This window comes from Rhinoderma darwinii, chromosome 7 (genome assembly GCF_050947455.1).
Source record: "Rhinoderma darwinii isolate aRhiDar2 chromosome 7, aRhiDar2.hap1, whole genome shotgun sequence".
Classification (NCBI taxonomy): Eukaryota; Metazoa; Chordata; class Amphibia; order Anura; family Rhinodermatidae; genus Rhinoderma; species Rhinoderma darwinii.
This window is the reverse complement of record NC_134693.1, coordinates 24,580,435-24,599,714: the sequence shown is the minus strand read 5'-3', so window position 1 is coordinate 24,599,714 and position 19,280 is coordinate 24,580,435. Positions and strand designations below refer to the sequence as shown.

Sequence of the window (19,280 nt, the reverse complement as noted above, 5' to 3'; positions counted from 1 at the left end):
TGGTGTATTTATTGTATAGAGTGTATTTTCTTGAGTGTATATATATTTATATATATATTTGTATGTGTGTATGTATATATAACTTTTTCCCTAAATGTTCTCACAATAAAGCCTTGGAATAAAACCTACCAGATATACAGACAAAACTCTTCATGAATCTTTTTGAATGCATAAAACAAGGAGAGAGAAAAAAAAAACCTGCATAAAGCATTAACATTTCCCACATGGAAAGTGTTAGTCATAATGATAAGCAATAACCATGTGTTCTCTTTACTTTTCATGAAAACAACGGATGGGATAATCATTCTGTCAACAAATACAACAAGTCCAAAATGAACGTATGTCATCTACGCTGGGAGCAGCACAGTAAAGAAAATGAATGGAGGAACTTACATTGTTTCAGCAGAAATTCTCTGGTTCGGAGCTACAGAAATGATAGGGTAGAACCAGGGACACCTGCAGGCGCTGCCTCATACACGTACACCTGTTTCTTTGTCTAAGATCGGCCCGCCTGTAACTGTACATGGAAGTTAGACATGCTCCACCCAAGACTTGCCTTATATTTCACCAGGTGAGGATTTGGGATTTCTAGGGAATGTGCATTACAAATTTAACGTTGCCTCCCACTAGAAAAATGTTTGAGAATCCCTTAATATTTTTCATAGACACTTTTATAAACATCAAGAGGAAAGTGCTTGCTGAGCTTAAACATAATGTGCATCAATAATATATAACACATAAAGAAAATGTAATATTTAAAATCATATATTTTTAAGTCCTTAAAATGTCAGTAGTTACAAATTCTATTATGCTCTTTCTTCTATGAGTTTTTTGGAGGATTTAGAAAAGTGTCCCCCAATCTGTGGCTCCCCAGCTTTTGCAAATAATAGGTTGTCTATGTACTGTATGGACGGGCTGGGTCGCCGGAATGGGAGCCGCTCTTAGCTTCTGGCTCTTAGATGGGGGTCCCAAACAGAGGAACCCTCTATATAAAGTCCATATTCTCTTATGGACAAGGGTTGTCTTCATGAGACAACCCCTTTAAGCTGCAATGACAAACTCAGCTCTGTTACATTAGGCTGAAAACCTAATGGCTATAATTACATTTTCTATATGGGTTTTCTCCTATATAATTTTGAATTCAATTCTCTCCTCCCTGTTGCTGTACCTCTCTGTTCTTAATGCACAACTAGCATTCAATTCATAAAATAAGGCCTCATGCACATGACCGTGGAGTTTTGTCTGTGTGCTATCCTCATAGCACAGGGACGTATTCATTTGTATGGCCCCATGCACATGACCGTGATGTTCAAAAGGGCTTTAACTCTAGGAAAGTATTTCAAACAAAGATCAGAAGACCGGTTACATTGAACATGGATCTGCAAGCAGCATGTTATAAATCAGCAGGAGATGAAATATAGATTCTGTATACAACGTTCAGCCCGGTTCAGGTGAAGTGAATAATATTGATTATTTAGCTACAATTGCGCCTGTCAAGTGGTGGGATATATTAGGCAGCCAGTGATCAGCCAGTTCTTGAAATAGCTGGATTGGAAGCAGGAAAAATGGGAAAGCTTAAGGATCTGAACAACTTTCACAAGGGCCAAATTGTGATTGCTAGACGACTGGGTCAGAGCTTCTCCAGAACGGCCGGTCTTGCGAGGGGTTTCCGGTATGCAGTTGTTAGTACCGACCAAAAGTGGTCATGAAAGTACAACCGGTGAACCTAGTTGTGGGCGCACAAGGCTCACTGATGCGTGTGGGGAGTGAAGTGATAGAAAGGTGTCAGAACATGCCTGGGATCGCAACTTGCTGTGTTTGGGGCTGCGTAGCCACAGACTGGTGAGAGTGCCCATGCTGGTCCATGTCCACTGCTGAAAGCGCCTACATGAGCATCAGAACTGGACCATGGAGCAATGGAAGCAGGTGGCCTGGTGTGGCGAATTAAGTTTTCTTTTCCATCATGTGGACGGCCGGGTGCTTGTGCGTTGTTTACCTTGGGAAGAGATAGCACAAGAACCTGGCCGTCCACTATGGGAAGAAGGCAAGCTGATGGTGGCAGTGTGATGCTCTGGGAAATGTTCTGCTTGGAAACCTTGGGCCCTGGCATTAACATAGCCCGAAGATCTATGTGGTTCAAACTAATATTTTATCATTATTTGATTACATAGCACAAATTTAAAGGGACCCTCTCACTAGAGCTATACCCACTAAATATCCACCATGCCAATCAGCAAGCAAGACCAAGCATTGTCAGCTCTTAACTCTTGAGGCTGGATTCGCACATCGTGTAATTATTGCAGATTTTGGTGCAGATTTTTGAGCCAAAGCCAGAAGTGGTTTCAAAAGTAACGGGAAATATAAAGGAAGAACTTATACTTTGGCTTCGGCTCAAAAATCGGCATTAAAACTGCAACACATAAACGATGTGTGAAACCAGCCTTAGAAACTCCCTGTTTTAGGGTTTAGGATCTGCAGCCACGTGATGATTGAGAGCGCTCACCGAGAGAAGGGCCATATAAGGGGTAAGCTTTTTTGCAGCCCTTTGTTTTGTCATTTTGGGGTGACTTTCAGTGCAGACCAGTTCAGCTTTAACAGAACATCAAACAGATGCGGGAACCTTTCCATTTTAGCGAGAACTTATACGGGCGTCAGGTTCCCTTTACTTGTGGATTAAGTTTGTAAATGAAATTGTATACTGTGTATATAGATTATTTCTTATTACCGAAAGAAAGCTTTTCAAATTAACGTTCTTTGCCACCTATGTAGCAGAGGTTGAGTGGGCGGATTTACTGCATTGTTTGCCATTATATTTAGAAGCACCACGCTAATACTGAATACTCCAATATTCCTGCTGAGGGTTATGTGATATATATTTTCTATGGTAACCTAAATTCCCATCAGTTTGTCAGCTTCTAATGGCTCATTAATCGCCACCAATTCACACCGTAGATCATTAGTGCAATGAAAGTTGGATCGATATCAGGCTGCATGACCAAGCCTTGCTGCTTATTGCTGCTTTCACTACACAGTTCAATTAAGTTATAATAGCCAATAAAGTAATGTTTATGGTGGATTATCATCTCTCACCTTTAGGCCTTTATTTACACAAGGTTCTCGTCTGGCGCTTTAAGCTGCATGTAAAAATTACAGTGTTTTTTTTAAATATAATATGCCATTTTTAATGGTGTTTTTACATGCATTTTTGGTGGCATTTTTTTATTTTGTGTAATTTTACATGCGTTTTTTTCTGGAATTTTTTAAGTCCTATAGAGAAGTTTAAGAAAAATGCCAGAAAAAAACACCATACCCAGAGCATGCTGCGTTTTGATAGAAATGCCACTGGCCCTAAAAATGCTACAAAAATAACTCAAACCAAAAACGCTGTGTTTGTAGGCTTTGTCATATTTTACTATAGACTTTAAAGCAACATCTGGCCGCAGCGCTTATTTTATGTTTTTTCAACACTGTTATGTTGAATTCCTCTATGCTAATTTGCCAACAGGGCATAAACTATCCTCAAGCTGCCTCATGCTGATTGGTCAGCATCAGAGGCAGGGAACTCCCGTTGGCTAACTATAGTAAATTATAGCCTATAGGGAGCCAACACAACAGAGGGCCATATCTCTGGAATGGGGCGTCCAGTAAAAAAGAGAAAAACAGCTCTGGAATTAGAGAGACAAAACTATTCCGTAAACCAGTTCAACTTATATGACCTAGTGACTGGTCCTCTTCAAAGTGAAACTCCAAGTAAAAAATGAAAATGCCGTTTTTAATCAATCCCATGGAGCTCTACATCTTCCCAAATCTTTACCTATTTAACTGCCGCCATTTCAGTGATTTTTTGACTGTCACAATATATATGACAGTAAGTAATAACGGTGCCGCAGCTGCAGCCAGTGCTGAACAAGACAACCTAACAACTCAGCAGCACTGGTCGGTAGGGGTTAGCAGTTGGAGGACTTCCTTTGTGGCCTGCCAGGACATTTATACTAATGCTTCAGCAGAAGACAGAGGGAGATCTATGAAATTCAGGTAAGCTAAACTTTGGAGGGATGTAGTTCTCCATGGGACTGGCCAAAATCTGCACAAAGGACTCAGTTTAAAGGGGGTCCATACCTTTTACCAATAGAACTCATATAAGGCTTTGTTCACATCTGCGTCAGGGCTCCGTTCTGACGTTCCGTCTGAGCTTTTCGTCAGAACGGAACCCTGACTGACACAAACGGAAACCAGAGGTTTCTATTTCCATCACCATTGATTTTAATGGTGACGGATCCGGTGCCAATGGTTTCCGTTTGCCTCCGTGGTGCAAGGGTTCCGTTGTTTTGACGGCATCAATAGCGTAGTCGACTATGCTATTGATTACGTCAAAATGAGACAAACGGAAACCATTGGCACTGGATCCGTCACCATTGAAATCAGTGGTGATGGAAACAGAAACCTATGGTTTCCGTTTGTGTCAGTCAGGGGTCCATTCTGATGGAAAGCTCCAACGGAACATAGTAACGGAGCCCTGATGCAGATGTGAACGAAGCCTAACTAATCTAAGGAACTATAGCTGCAAGAGAGAAATATATATACACTACCGTTCAAAAGTTTAGGGTCACTTAGAAATTTCCTTATTTTTGCAAGAAAAGCACAGTTTTTTTCAATGAAGATAACATTAAATTAATCAGAAATACACTCTATACATTGTTAATGTGGTAAATGACTATTCTAGCTGCAAATGTCTGGTTTTTAATGCAATATCTACATAGGTGTATAGAGGCCCATTTCCAGTAACCATCACTCCAGTGTTCTAATGGTACATTGTGTTTGCTAACTGTGTTAGACGGCTAATGGATGATTAGAAAACACTTGAAAACCCTTGTGCAATTATGTTAGCACCGCTGTAAACAGTTTTGCTGTTTAGAGGAGCTATAAAACTGACCTTCCTTTGAGCTAGTTGAGAATCTGGAGCATTACATTTGTGGGTTCAATTAAACTCTCAAAATGTCTAGAAAAAGAGAGCTTTCATGTGAAACTCAACAGTCTATTCTTGTTCTTAGAAATGAAGGCTATTCCATGCGAGAAATTGCCAAGAAACTGAAGATTTCCTACAACGGTGTGTACTACTCCCTTCAGAGGACAGCATAAACAGGCTTTAACCAGAGTAGAAACAGAAGTGGGAGGCCCCGCTGCACAACTGAGCATCAAGACAAGTACATTAGAGTCTCTAGTTTGAGAAATAGACGCCTCACAGGTCCTCAACTGGCAGCTTCATTAAATAGTACCCGAAAAACGCCAGTGTCAACATCTACAGTGAAGAGGCGATTCCAGGATGCTGGCCTTCAGGGCAGAGTGGCAAAGAAAAAGCCATATCTGAGACTGGCTAATAAAAGGAAAAGATTAATATGGGCAAAAGCACACAGACATTGGACAGAGGAAGATTGGAAAAAAGTGTTATGGACAGACGAATCGAAGTTTGAGGTGTTTGGATCACACAGAAGAACATTTGTGAGACGCAGAACAACTGAAATGATGCTGGAAGAGTGCCTGACACCATCTGTCAAGCATGGTGGAGGTAATGTGATGGTCTGGGGTTGCTTTGGTGCTGGTAAAGTGGGAGATTTGTACAAGGTAAAAGGGATTTTGAATAAGGAAGGCTATCACTCCATTTTGCACCGCCATGCCATACCCTGTGGACAGCGCTTGATTGGAGCCAATTTCATCCTACAGCAGGACAATGACCCAAAGCACACCTCCAAATTATGCAAGAACTATTTAGGGAAGAAGCAGGCAGCTGGTATTCTATCTGTAATGGAGTGGCCAGCGCAGTCACCAGATCTCAACCCCATAGAGAAGTTGTGGGAGCAGCTTGACCGTATGGTACGCAAGAAGTGCCCATCAAGCCAATCCAACTTGTGGGAGGGGCTTCTGGAAGCATGGGGTGACATTTCTCCCGATTACCTCAGCAAATTAACAGCTAGAATGCCAAAGGTCTGCAATGCTGTAATTGCTGCAAATGGAGCATTCTTTGACAAAAGCAAAGTTTGAAGGAGAAAATTATTATTTGAAATAAAAATCATTATTTCTAACCTTGTCAATGTCTTGACTATATTTTCTAGTCATTTTGCAACTCATTTGAAAAATATAAGTGTGAGTTTTCATGGAAAACACAATTGTCTGGGTGACCCCAAACTTTTGAACGGTAGTGTATATATAGATACATTCTCTCCCGTCTCTAATAAATTTTGTGTAGGGGAACAGAAGTCTCAGCCTGCATCTACAGCACCGGAGCTCTACTCTTGGAGACCAAATATAACATATCACAAAGTTGCCGTATTTTTAAGTTATGAGACACATTCAGAACCGATGAAGAGTATTTAAGTAGCATAGAAAATGTGGCAAAGCACTCAATATGAAATCTGATTATTGACTGGAAAATTGCCTTCTTCAGTCAGCTATCGTATTTTACACTGCATTGAGTTTCAATGTTATAGAAAAAACAAAGCAAAGGATAAAACAATGGTGCTGGTGCTTTGGTGGGAACTTACTGAGCTCAGATTACTGCAAGGCCTCATGCACACTGCAATATTATGAGTCCATGTTGTATGGATTTCTCATGCGATGCCCATAACCTGCCTGACATTGTCCCATACTGTAATCCATATGTCTCCAGCACATGCTGTATGAGAGTCTCCTAATAGCATTGTCCACAGAGGCACCATACAGCAGTACACAGTGCCTACAGCTCCACGTGGACACCATGTGCCGCCATACCGGGTCCCTGCATGCCACCACGTGCATGAGGCCTTATACCGTTAGAGCTCAGCTGTTGCGTGACACAACTGTCTGTGGGGTGAAAATTACAAAAAAAGACATAAAACTCTTTTTATTCATAATCTTTATTAAATAAACATCATAAAACAGTAAGTAACATAGACATACTTGGTATCGTTGTAACCATAACTACCCCTGCAATGCAGTGCCCACATTTAATTTATGGTGACCTGTGAATGGTATCAAAAAAAGAGGAAAAAAAAGTCGTAATTGCTTTTATTATACATTTCTCCATAACAAAAGTTAATATAAATGAAACGCTTACTTATACGTATGGCAAAATGTTGCCTAAAATAATTTCCACTTGTCTCACAAAAATCCAGACCTCATACAGCCACCTCAACGTACAAAAAAAAAAAGTTACGTCTCTTGGAATGTAGCAAAATAAAAAAAATTGTGACCCCAGCTGTTTAACCCCTTGATCATGACCGCGGCATAATTAAAGGGGACTCCCCTCTTTGATCCAGTCACTGGAAACCCAGTGAAGCTGGGGGAACCTTCTGCAGTCAGACCGGGGCATCCTAGGAAGGGGCTGTCTGTTCTGCATGCCTGCTGTTAGGGCACACTATGTGTTGTCATGGGGACACAGTGTCATGTAGAAAATAACAGTGTCATGTAGAAAATAACGTTTTTAAATAAAGTTATCCCTTCAAGGATTTTGTTTAAATGTACCAAAAAAAAAAAAAGTTATTATTTCGCATAACAGAAAAATTTAGCCGGTCACGAAGGCCTCTCAATCCTGATAATTAAAGGGTAATTAATCGTTTGACAAACTTCTGACATGTCATAATGACATGCCAGAAGTTTTGATTTGTGGTTGTCCGAGCACTGAGATCCCCATCAATCGCTAAAACAAAGCGGCAGAAGCGCTCAGCCGCTTCGTTTCTGTTCGGCTTTCTCCGGAAATCTGGATACGGGCTCATAGACTTTCTATTGAGTCCGTACACCGATACATTGATTTCCGGAAAAAGCTGAAGACAAGAACAAAGCAGCTGCAGCTTCGTTTTAGCGATTGGTGGTGGTCTCAGTGCTCGGACCCCCACCAATCAAAACTTCTGACATGTCACTATGACATGTCAGAAGTTTGTCAAACGTTTATTTGCACTTTAAGGGGTTAATTTAACTTTTTTATTCCCAGCATGACAACGTTGTTCTCAGCAAGCACTGTATTTTTTAGCTTGCTGATATTTAGTTCCACATGAGTATCCTGCAGGGGGAAATCTCTTCATCCATGATTGCTGTTACTGATGTGTAAACCTTCTCCCTCTTTTTTTTAGCATTTGCCCCGTCATAATATACAAGGAGATCCTCCAGCACCATGAACAGCGACTGCCCCGCCCTCCAGTGACGTCACACGTCAATCACCGCCTGCAGCGTAGCAGTCCTGATTCACAGTGCGCAGCTGCTCCAGCAACCTCGGACAGCGCCTTTGACCACGCCCTCCTGTGACGTCAGGCGTCAATCATCGATGGAGCGCTGCTAGTCCAGCCGTGTGACGTCACCAGTTGCCATAGCGGCGGCAGAGCAGCGTCTCCAGGTTCAGTCTGTGGATGACAACAAACATGGCGGAGAGCGGCGAGAATACAGAGACGGGTCTGTTATTTGTTTTGTTTCTATGACGTACACATTGCATGGGCAGGGGGATGGGGAGGCACTGGAAAGTCCGGTGTGCAGTTATGTAGGATCAGGACGTAGCCTTTAATTAGAATCAGTGCATCAGGAAAGAAGATCGCGGTGCAGCAATAATATAGGGGAATGCCGGACTATTTTCGCTTGTTCTTAGGATCGGAGTCATTTTCTTGGCTGCAGGTCATTATTGCTACAATCATCTATTGAGAATTTTTTATTTACAAACATTTACTGCTATTTGTTGTAGCAAAATATCTGTTTGTATATAATGCCTATACAGCTTTTAGTTTTAATACAAATAATGGGGAACATCGATGAGCCAGGGCGTCCACCAATGGTTTTCTTAAAGGAGTTTTCCGGTTTTCTGCAAATAAAATGTAATCATTGTACAACTAAAGTACTGCAACGTTCTCGATACTTTCGTGTATCCGTTTTATCACCATTTTTAATATGTCTGCTTGCTGTCAGTAAAAAGCTGAGCATGCGCTTGCTGCTCACACAGTTTCACGGCTCATTATAAATGTATCACTGCGTGTGAGAAGCGCACTATCAGATTTTCAGATGTAACCAAGAATGTTCTCATTCCCTGACAGCAAGCAGATCCTTTTTTCAAAAAGAGAGGAATTGAAACAAAAAGTATATTATATAGTAATCCAGATGATTTCCTTGGAGATTGCAGCATCTGTCTAATAAACCCCTTTAATACAACCTGTATATATTGGTGGCAAATACTCCAACAATACCCTGTCTGCTCCATCCATTTGCAGAATACAAGCTGCCATGTACAGCTCCTGTATTCCGCATATATCCCTCGGACGTTTGATCTCTTCCCGATGCTATTATGTGAATCTCTGCACCCACTACTCTATTTTTCGTTCACATGTCTGTAAATAATAATTGCATAAAGCTCACATTCTGATGTCATACCCTACATGATGCGATGAGTGGCGCTATACAGACACTACTAATCTCTACCGGCATAGTCCGTCTGTCACAGATCACTTTTGTAGAACGTTCCTTCTCCTGAGTTAGCCACTAAATTGACTGACATGCAGTGGGTGCTTTCGCTGTTTAAAAAAATAGGTTCTTCAGCAGCTGCAGCGTGTATCATACAGTTCTTATCTCATCTATCAGTTATTATGCAGTGCCTCAGCAGAACGTCATAAAACACATCTCAGCTGCTGCAGACCTTCTTTTAGATTTTTTTTTAAATTTCATGTCAATCAGTGGTGGGAAGGAATCTCTCCCTTGTCCTTCAAAAAGAGGTTCTGCAGTAGCTGAGATGTGTATTATAAGAAATAAGAACTCCCTACTAGAAATGATAAGACTAAAACAAGTCACCTTAGAGTTTTGTAACCTGCACACGGCCTCCGACATCATCCTTTTACGTCAACACGGAACTCCTTGGTGACTTCTAATATTCCTATCATTTTATAGTAGGGGTTTATCATCCTATATATATTAGAAAAATGTATCTAAAAAGTGGTTTTGCCACAATAGACATTGATCATCTATCCACAGGGTGGGCGATATCTGATCGCAGGGGGCCCACCACTGGGAGGAGAACTTTAAATGCTCGAGCTTGTGCCCACCGCTCCATTCAATGTCTAGAGGGGCTGACGGAAACAGCCGAGCGCCATACTGTGCTATCTACGTCAATCCTATAGACATTGAATAGAGCGGCACCCTGCATACTTTAATACCCCATTCACTTTTGTCAGGACCTCCCGTTCTAGTGATCGGTGGGGCCCCGAGCGATCAGACATTTATTACCTATCCTATAAATAGGTCATAAATGTATATTGTGGGACAGGACAACCCCTTTAATGCAGTTGTGTAATATATTAACTTGGCACCAAAGATGGGGTGTTACTTTAATATTCTACATTACCAGACGCCTGGCATCATGATATATGTAGAGTTACTGGTTTATTCATATTTTTACTGTTCTTCCACTGACAAAGGCTTCTAATCGGACTAATTACATGTTGATTATATCATTATGTACATGGGTATTCTTCCGCCAGATAAGACCCATGACGTATGGTTATCAGTGGCAGTAACATTAAATATTATTATGTATTGTATCCACAGTACGTCTGGCAGGTTATCCGTGCCCCTGACATCTTATTACATCTCTGTATTTGTGATTGCAGTTTTTATTTTTCTCGTTACTTCGGGAGCCTCACCACAAACTGCTAATTGCTAGTAATAATTATTGTTAGGAAGAGACATTGCAGTGTCAGGGACCTGCCACACAATACTAATTATTACTAATGGATTATTGTTATGGTAATTAACCACTTACAGAATTGGAAAGTCCGGGGAATCATTTATAGTACTAATCGTATACTATTTTTCATTAACTAGCCCCCTTCTACTACTATTACTACTACTACTACTACTACTACTACTACTACTACTATTATTACTACTACTACTATTACTATTACTATTACTACTTCTACTACTACTACTACTACTACTACTACTACTACTACTACTACTGCTACTACTACTACTACTACTACTACTACTACTACTACTACTACAACTACAACTACTACTACTACTACTACTACTACTACTACTACTACTACTACTACTACTACTGCCTAACCTAGTTTGGGTTAATACAATGGTAGAAGTATGAATCATGTTTGGGGTTCGGAACACAGTTTATAGTTGATTTGACAAAATTGTAGCCAAAGTATTTTAGATAAATAGTAGTAGTAATAATAAATGTGACTACGGATATTAGAAACAGGCGTATTATGGGGCCGTACAAGCTGTAAGTTGCACAAAGTTGTATTACCACACCCATAGCAGTCTTTTAGGCCATACTATATCTGCATATACCTCTGATTTTATACGGAGGCATATGAAATCCAATAAGAAAATAAATGGTGCCATGCAACGTCAGATGCTTTATTATGGAAGGATATCTGCATGTGCATGAGGCCCAAGGCTTATTTCCTATTGCTAAAACGTCTAGCCCCTAATGGTTCTACTCATCCGAATTTAGATATCGATAGGTTTTTATGGTGATCTAAGTTCAGTAGAACGGCAAAGAGTCCTGGTGTGGCTGCCATAACGTGGACCCTACAATGTGGCCTTATTACGGCCATCTGAATTAGTTTAACACTGCACGTTCCTCTAGGTATTCTGGTTATGGGAAGAAGGTCTGCCGTTAGGTTCAGTTTCAAGTTGTGAAAATCTTTCTAGCTGTTCTGTAGAACTGCAGAGGTGGTATCCGTTATATGATGAATCTGACACTGCATGCTACGTCGCAGATGTGAACAGAGGCTTAGAATTCAAGATGTAGCAGCTGATTCGTCAATTATGTAACCTCACTAACTTGAAAGTCAAGTTTATAAAAAACTGGCACAAAGAGACCCTAAAAGAGTAAAAGATATCATGTAAATGAAGGCCCTCAAGATAATAAATTATCATCTAATGCTGATTGCACCCCAAAAATTGATGAAAGATAAATAATCATTTTCTAAAATTAGCTTAATGTTAATGATCACTTTTTTTCTGAAACATTATCCAGTGTCACTTTCTGTGTCTATAAGCGGTTTGCAGTGGATGCTGCCATTCTGAATACATGAACATTAGGCAGGTTCTTATCCTGAACCGATAAAAACAAGGGGACATATACAAAAATACCGAAAAAGGCCATACTTACAAATGGACACAGCCAGGTCAGAAACGCTGATGAAAGGGTGAGCAGGTGCTTTAAATAATAATAGCCACTCCCACTAGTCTTGAGGGGAGTGGTGTGTGGTGCATGGGATGTGTAGTAAGAAATAATAAATGAATAGTGTGTGTGCAAGTGTAATACTAGAAGTGAAATATAGGGGGCAGTAATGAGTGAAGTACCTCAATAGAAATAAATGGATAATGGGGTGCAAGTGAGTGAAACATGGAGGGATAGTGTGTACGTCATGAGGCACAACGTGTATAGCCAGGTAGAAGCCTATTTGTGACGCCTTGATAATTCATAGAGCGGGCTACCCTGCTTGCTATGCCAAACAACAACACACCATGCTCTCCCAGCATCAAAGACCCGGCTGTGTCCAAGAGAAGCGAATATACATAATAATGAAAAATACCTGGGGTATTGGTAATCATTTTGGCCAAAAGGACGCAAGCTTCTTATCCTGCCCAGCTTCTTCCCTAGTGCCCTACCAGGCAGCATGGGCAGGGATATGTTACCAAACAGTCAAAGTGCTATTTCGAAGTTTTGCGTAAATGCGGGAAAAGCTGGGGAGATCTTGTCTTGTATGTAAAAAAAAATACAAATATTTATGTAATATTTGTAAATATTGTAAGTTACAAGGTTTCTTCAAATATGTAAACAGAAACATTTCAGTTTTATATTTCCCCTCAAATTGAGGAGACTTATCACAACTGTTGAACGGAAAAAAAATTCTGGTTGCCCAAACAGAGCTCAACTTACATTTTTTAAACTGGTCTGGAAAAATGAAAGCAGTACTGTGATTAGTTGCTGTGGGCAGCAAGATAAATTTTACTCTCAGACAGTTTTGATAAATGTGCCCCAATGGGAATTGAATAACTTTTCTACACTCATTTTCTGGTGTAGAAAAGTTGCAAAAGGCACAAAAGTCGCTATTTCCGATAATAATTGCAACTTTTGTGACGCTTCCGCCACTCACACCATTATTGGTCTACGTTTTAGAAGAAGGGGTGGAGCCACCCACAGCCCGCCAAATTTACCATAATTTATGCCTGATGCAGGCTGTAAATTATGGCGCAAATCTACGCCTGCTAATGACTGCGTAGATGCCACTTTCAGGCTCACGGGTGTATATCAGCAGTGGCTTTTTGACCTCCAACGGGCTGTTATATGTCCGTATAGCACAAAGAAAAATCGGTATGGAATAGCGTAGTAGCCTGCACAATTCCATACAGAGGAGTCCCGTAAAAAACCCATATCGCGCGGTATATGTTTTTTTAAAATGAGAGCCCATGGGTGATGGACGACACTGTATGGCATCCATCACAGGCATCCGTTTACCATATACTACATGAGCTTTTCATTACATATACAGTAAACAAATACCATACGTTAAACTGATGCTTTGGGTTTCGGATGTCACTATTAGGCCGGGTTCCCACATAGCGTAAACGCTGCGGAATTTCCGCAATGGAATTGTGTGCGGAAATTCCGCAGCATTTACAGTAACAGGAAGTGGGTGAGATTTAGTGAATCTCATGCCCACGCTGCAGAAAAAAAATGCAGCGTAAACGTTAATAACTTGACCTGCGGTGCGAAACTAAATTCATCAGCATGTCAATTAATGCTGCGTTTTTTGTTGATTTTCAGTTGCGGGTTTTCCCCATTGAATTCAATGGGGATGCAAAACCCTTAACAGAAAGCCAAGTGTTGCGACTTCTGCGGCGTAATGGCAGCGTTTACACCGCAAAAATCGAAACGCCGGAAGAAAAAAAAAATACTTAGCCAGAGCGCCCTCCTCCATCCTGCAGTCCGGCCTCATGGGATGACGTTGCATCCCATGTGACCGCTGCAGCCAGTCACAGGCTGAAGCGTCACATGGCCTGCAACGTCATCCAGGGAGGGAGGGGGGAAGTATGAATGGCTTTCTTCCACAGCGGAATTTCCATCTGAAAAATCCTACCAGAATGTGGTGCGATTTTTCGTACGGAATATCCGGTGGGTTACAGGTCAGGCACGCTGCATGATTTTTACGCACCGTATCCGTCCCGTGGGAACTCGGCCTTAGGCATCTGTGTCAGCCTCCTTTCAACGTATAAGCTTGGAGCGTTTCCTGGCATATACGCTAAGGATATGCCAAAAACATAATGTGAATGGGGCCTTACAAGTACTGATTTAAAAAAAAAAAGTAGTATAGTGTACTTTACTATTACTTAAAATCTCCCCCAATATTATAGGCACACTGTCATTGATTGTAATGTCTTCTGCTTAGAATCTTCTGTCTGATTTCCAGTAACAGAAATCTCTGAGCAGTGCGCTATAGAGACCGTTCATCCTTTAAATCAATGGTGGCGATAAAAGACTCTACTAATACAGATGTAGTAAACTTTAACTTGACTCTGATAACTTGCTGCAGTGTGATATCACATAAACAAAGTCATTGAAAAAGTCAAGTTAAAGATTCTCGCCACTGTGTATTTAACGCATTAAGGTTCAAGTTAAACTTTCAAAAAACTTCATAGACTTTCTATTGAGCCCGTACACCAATTGCTCGGCTTTCCGGGTGCGTCTTCAGCTTCGTTTTAGCGATCAGTGGGAGTCTCAGTTCTCAGACCCCCACCGATCAAAACTTCCGACATGTCACTATGGCATGTCAGAAGTTTTTTTGAATGTTTAGTTACCCTTTAAAGAGTGCTACATCTGTAGTATCTTATAACATGTATCAGATGGTATCTTTGACTAGATTTCCCCTATAAAGAGGTTGTGCCATGAAAACATACCCTTTTCAGATTAAAGTTGGCCCTGGTGATCAGTCCAAACCATACATTTCCCTTGCAACATATACTGCAATTGTCATATCAAATAAAAGACCATTCATATAATAAATGGATGGGCCAGGTACCCAAGAACGAGAACCACTCTATGTTGGTGACCATCCGCTCTGGATCATAGAGGGATGTCCCAAGTTTGGGTTCTCCTATATGACATCTGTATACCCTGATAAGGTATATGGAAAGGGGTTTTAGTAATGTAAAATAATCAATCTTTTAGGGATCAATGTTACATTCACAATCTCATAATCTCACATTTACACTCTTTATTTTGATGGGTTTTCCCATCCCCCTTGTGACCTGTGAGTGTGATGGGGACGTGGGTTATAGACATCTTTTCCCAGTTTCATCTCCTCTCCGCGACACTTTCCCTGGACTTGTGTCAGATGTGACATGTTATGAGGTTGGTATATTGAGAGTTAATCTATGTACCTAACTTCATATGCCGGGTACATTTTCAGACAAAGGTCCCTACATGGTTCTGCAGCTATAATCAGCTCCGTGTAGGAGTTGTGTCAGGAAGAGCTGTGATTTTTCTCTTTCACTTTGCTCATTCTTATAAAAAAAAATGTCCTCATTAAAAGAAAAACATTTTATAAGAAACACAGAATAAAAGTATGGATAAAGCTGTACTTTACTCTGAACTATCAAATGCACTTTTTTCATGCTAATGGTAATTATATAATAACTACAAGTCTCACCTAAGCAGACTGTGCTAGTCAATGCGCTGTGTAAGTTTTAGACCACGTAAACTTAGACCAGGCAGTGAGAAGATGCACCAAATGTATCAAAGTGGTGCACGCCAGATGATACATTTGGTGTATCTAGGTAGACTTGTTAGACACTTTTCTTCTCCTTATACCACCTTTGATTTGGCCTAATTTAGGACAAATTTTGAGCCAGATCTTTGGCGCATTTTGGTGGTTAACTCAAGCCCCTTTTCCTTTAAACCCCACCCCTTTGCCATAACTTTTTTTTAAAGCGTATAGAGGGGTGCATACCTCTGTTCTAAAATGAAATTCACCAAATTGTGGCACATTTTTCGACAAATTCTAGGCACAAGGCCCCAATGTTTTTTTTTTTGTTTTTTTTTTATATTCTTCTACACAAATATTTAAAATAAATGATAAATTGGAATGCCAACAGTGGGTCAGGTTTTTTTTTTATACCCAGCATCCGAAGTATATCTCATTAATGCATTTTGGTTAAATTGAGGTGTATCCCCATAGCCATGTTGCAAGATCTGGTGGTAAATTTGCTTGGCCTAGTTTTTTTTAGAAGATTGGAGGTGAATACATCAGCAACGAGGACCAACACAATGATAATGGACATGTTTACATATTGATTTGAAGTTTGGAAATCTTCATGCTTTTCACCATATAGTAAATACTAGATTTGTTTTATGGGGAACAATCCTTTTCAGAACTCCAAATGAGGACTAAAATGATCGCAAATGCGCCCTAATCTTACATTTGAGGGGGTAGCCTTGCTGGAGACCAAAAAGGGAAAATACTGGGGAGCAAGTGGTGCTATGATGGGGACCAAAAAGGATGCAGCTATTTTGAAATGGGAAAAAGAGGGGTCACCATAGGGACTAAGAAAGAGAGGGTGCCACCTTATGTGTGGGCCAGAGCAACTTGTGTACACAGTACATCTAGTGTGAAAGCTGTGGTCAGTCTACAGTCTAGTGTAAATGCTGCCACCGGTCAGTCCACCGTCTAGTGTAAATGCTGCCACTAGTCAATCCACAGTCTTGCGTAAACGCAGCTGCTGTCAGCCCAAAGTCTGGTGTAAACCTTCGGTTGGTCAGTCCACAGTGTATTGTAAATGCTGCTGCCGGTCAGTCCACAGTCTAGTGTAATCGCTGCGGTCGTCAGTCTACAGTCTAGAGTAAACGCAGTCGGGGTCAGTCTACAGTCTAGTGTAAATGCTGCACCCAGTGAGTCCACACTCCAGTGTAAATGTACCTGCCTGTCAGTCCACAGTGTAGTGTAAACGATGTGGCCAGTCGGTCCACCGTCTAGTGGAAATGTTGCCACTGGTCAGTCCACAGTGTAGTGTCAACGCTGCCGGTGGTCGATCCACGTTCTAATGTAAACGCTACCTCTGGCCAGTCCACAATCTGTAGACTGGCCAGCGACAGCATTCCTTCTAGTCTAGTGGAAGCGCTGCGGTGGGTCAGTCCAGTCTAGTGTAAATGCAGCCGCTGTCAGTCCACAGTCTAGTGTAAACAATGTGGCCAGTCAATCCACAGTCTAGTGTAAATGTTGCCACTGGTCAGTCCACAGTGTAGTGTCAACGCTGCCAGTGGATAGTCCACAGTCTAATGTAAATGCTACCTCTGGCCAGTCCACAGCGTTACTTCTAGTCTAGTGGGAGCGCTGCGGTTGGTCAGTCCACAGTCTAGTGTAATAATGTTGATTTTTTTTTTGCAACCAGAACAATTTATTTGCCTTTTACATTTTTTGCCTTAGAAGCCAAAGGCACCCGAGTGACTTTTTTTTTTTGGGTCTCTGCTTACTATATACATTTAAGTTTATACATTTTCTAATGAAACATGCAGAATTCTATATATCATGAAATAGTCTAGGAAGCCATTATATTGCATTGAAAACCTTACAGTATTCTATCATCAAGCGTACAATATAATTTTTGACGCCATAGGGCAATGAATTGGCTCATTTACCAAGTGCTGGTAGTGCTATTTATAAAGGAGCATTTTTCTCCCCAGTTGCGTAGAAACAACATAATTGTGAAGTAAAATGAACCGTTCTACACAAATACTATATAAAATGACTGGAAGTGCAAAATAATTGTGCCCGCGCAAGCACAAAACATAATATAAAAGTAGTTTATGCGCAGCCATAAAGTGGTTGTATTTTTAGAATAATTCCTCCGTGTTTTAATTATCATTTCTTATATAAGATGCTCATAATGCCGCTGTACACTGCTGAGCGCTCTCTTATTAGGCTGCCCCTATATTGTCATGATAAAAGGATAGAGCAAGATGCGCACGGTATCCTGAGACAAATCACATTATTTTCAATTATTATTATTTTTATTAATATATATATATTTTTTTAAATCTGGCAATAAGGCTCTGTTCACGACTTTTAGCACTTTTTTTAAATCTCTTTTCATGCTTTTTATAATGCGTTCCGTGCTCAGTATAATCTAGGAAAGAGGCCAACACTGAATAGTTATTTAAGTATACACATCCAGTAAGGCTACTTCCACACTGCGTTTGCAACATGATTTTCTGTGTGTACGTTAAATGTATCCATAGGTCACCATTCACTTTTGGCCTCCGTCAGGCTGCTTTACATCCGTACACCTTTCTTCTGCTGTATGTAATAGCGCAGTAGACTGCGCTATTTCATAAAGAGGCATCCAGTAAAATAACGCATACCGCACGGTATACTTTTTTTTAACATTGGAGCCTATGGGCGACGGGTGCCATTGTATACCAATGCGCAGAGAATGGTGGGGGGAAGCTTCCTCCTTTTTCTCCTTCATCTATGTCTCCTGCTGAATGGCTCCTCGCATATTTTTTGATGCGTCAGGGAAGGGTCATGTGGCGTTTTACACGATTTTACTTGAGCACGAGACATCATCATGTGATGTTGTCACGTGATATGTCATGTGACCGGTAGCTCCGGGCCCGAAATGCTATATAATGGGGAGTTCTCCACATGTGATGTATAATTGAAGTGCCTCTTTGATAGTATATAGTTTGTTGGCAGTGTATTCATATAGCAATCTGTTTTTAATTGCATTTGCCTTTGAGAAAGCCTACGGCGGCAAAACACGCATCAGGCATCTGCCGATAGTTCTGTGTTGTCATTTCCTATGGCGACTGGTATTTAATAAGAAGTTTTCGATATGGCGGGTACATAACATTTGGGTCAGAGAACATTTACTTTACATAATCACTCGCTAATCTAGTTTCTGCCCATACGATAACGGCTTCTATAATTTTTTATATTTGAATGCGCTGTTGTGACATTTTTCTGGACTATTTTTTGTAGCCTGTTTTGTACATCTTTTTATGTTGCTAGTTATTTATATAACAACAGGTTTTTAATTTTATATACCACTAGTAGGGCTGGGAAATTAATCGGGAAAAAACTAAACCGAAATTCAGTGCGGATAACCGAGGTTATCTTGCGCATTTTGTTTTTTTTCTTTCTTTTTTTCCTAAATTTTAACTGTATCCGCGTCTTCAGGGCGCAGATATAGTTTAATCGTATAGTAAAACAGGGAAACATCAGTTCACTGCTCTACTATACAGTGCA

At 40.7% G+C, this 19,280-nt stretch overlaps 1 protein-coding gene across 3 annotated transcripts in view; it reads left to right on the top strand.

Annotated features, from left to right (window-relative positions):
• The first annotated feature begins 8,300 nt into the window (after positions 1 to 8,300).
• AGBL4 (AGBL carboxypeptidase 4) overlaps positions 8,301 to 19,280 on the top strand; it is a 1,201,113-nt gene continuing 1,190,133 nt past the window's right edge. For 2 of the 3 annotated variants that reach the window (XM_075832130.1, XM_075832129.1), the window contains exon 1: positions 8,301 to 8,418. In XM_075832130.1, coding sequence (XP_075688245.1) covers positions 8,376 to 8,418 — 43 coding nt within the window. In that variant the 5' untranslated portion in view covers positions 8,301 to 8,375. Of the gene's footprint in view, positions 8,419 to 8,471; positions 8,635 to 19,280 lie in introns of those variants that run through there. The other variant, XM_075832131.1, reaches the window with a different exon arrangement.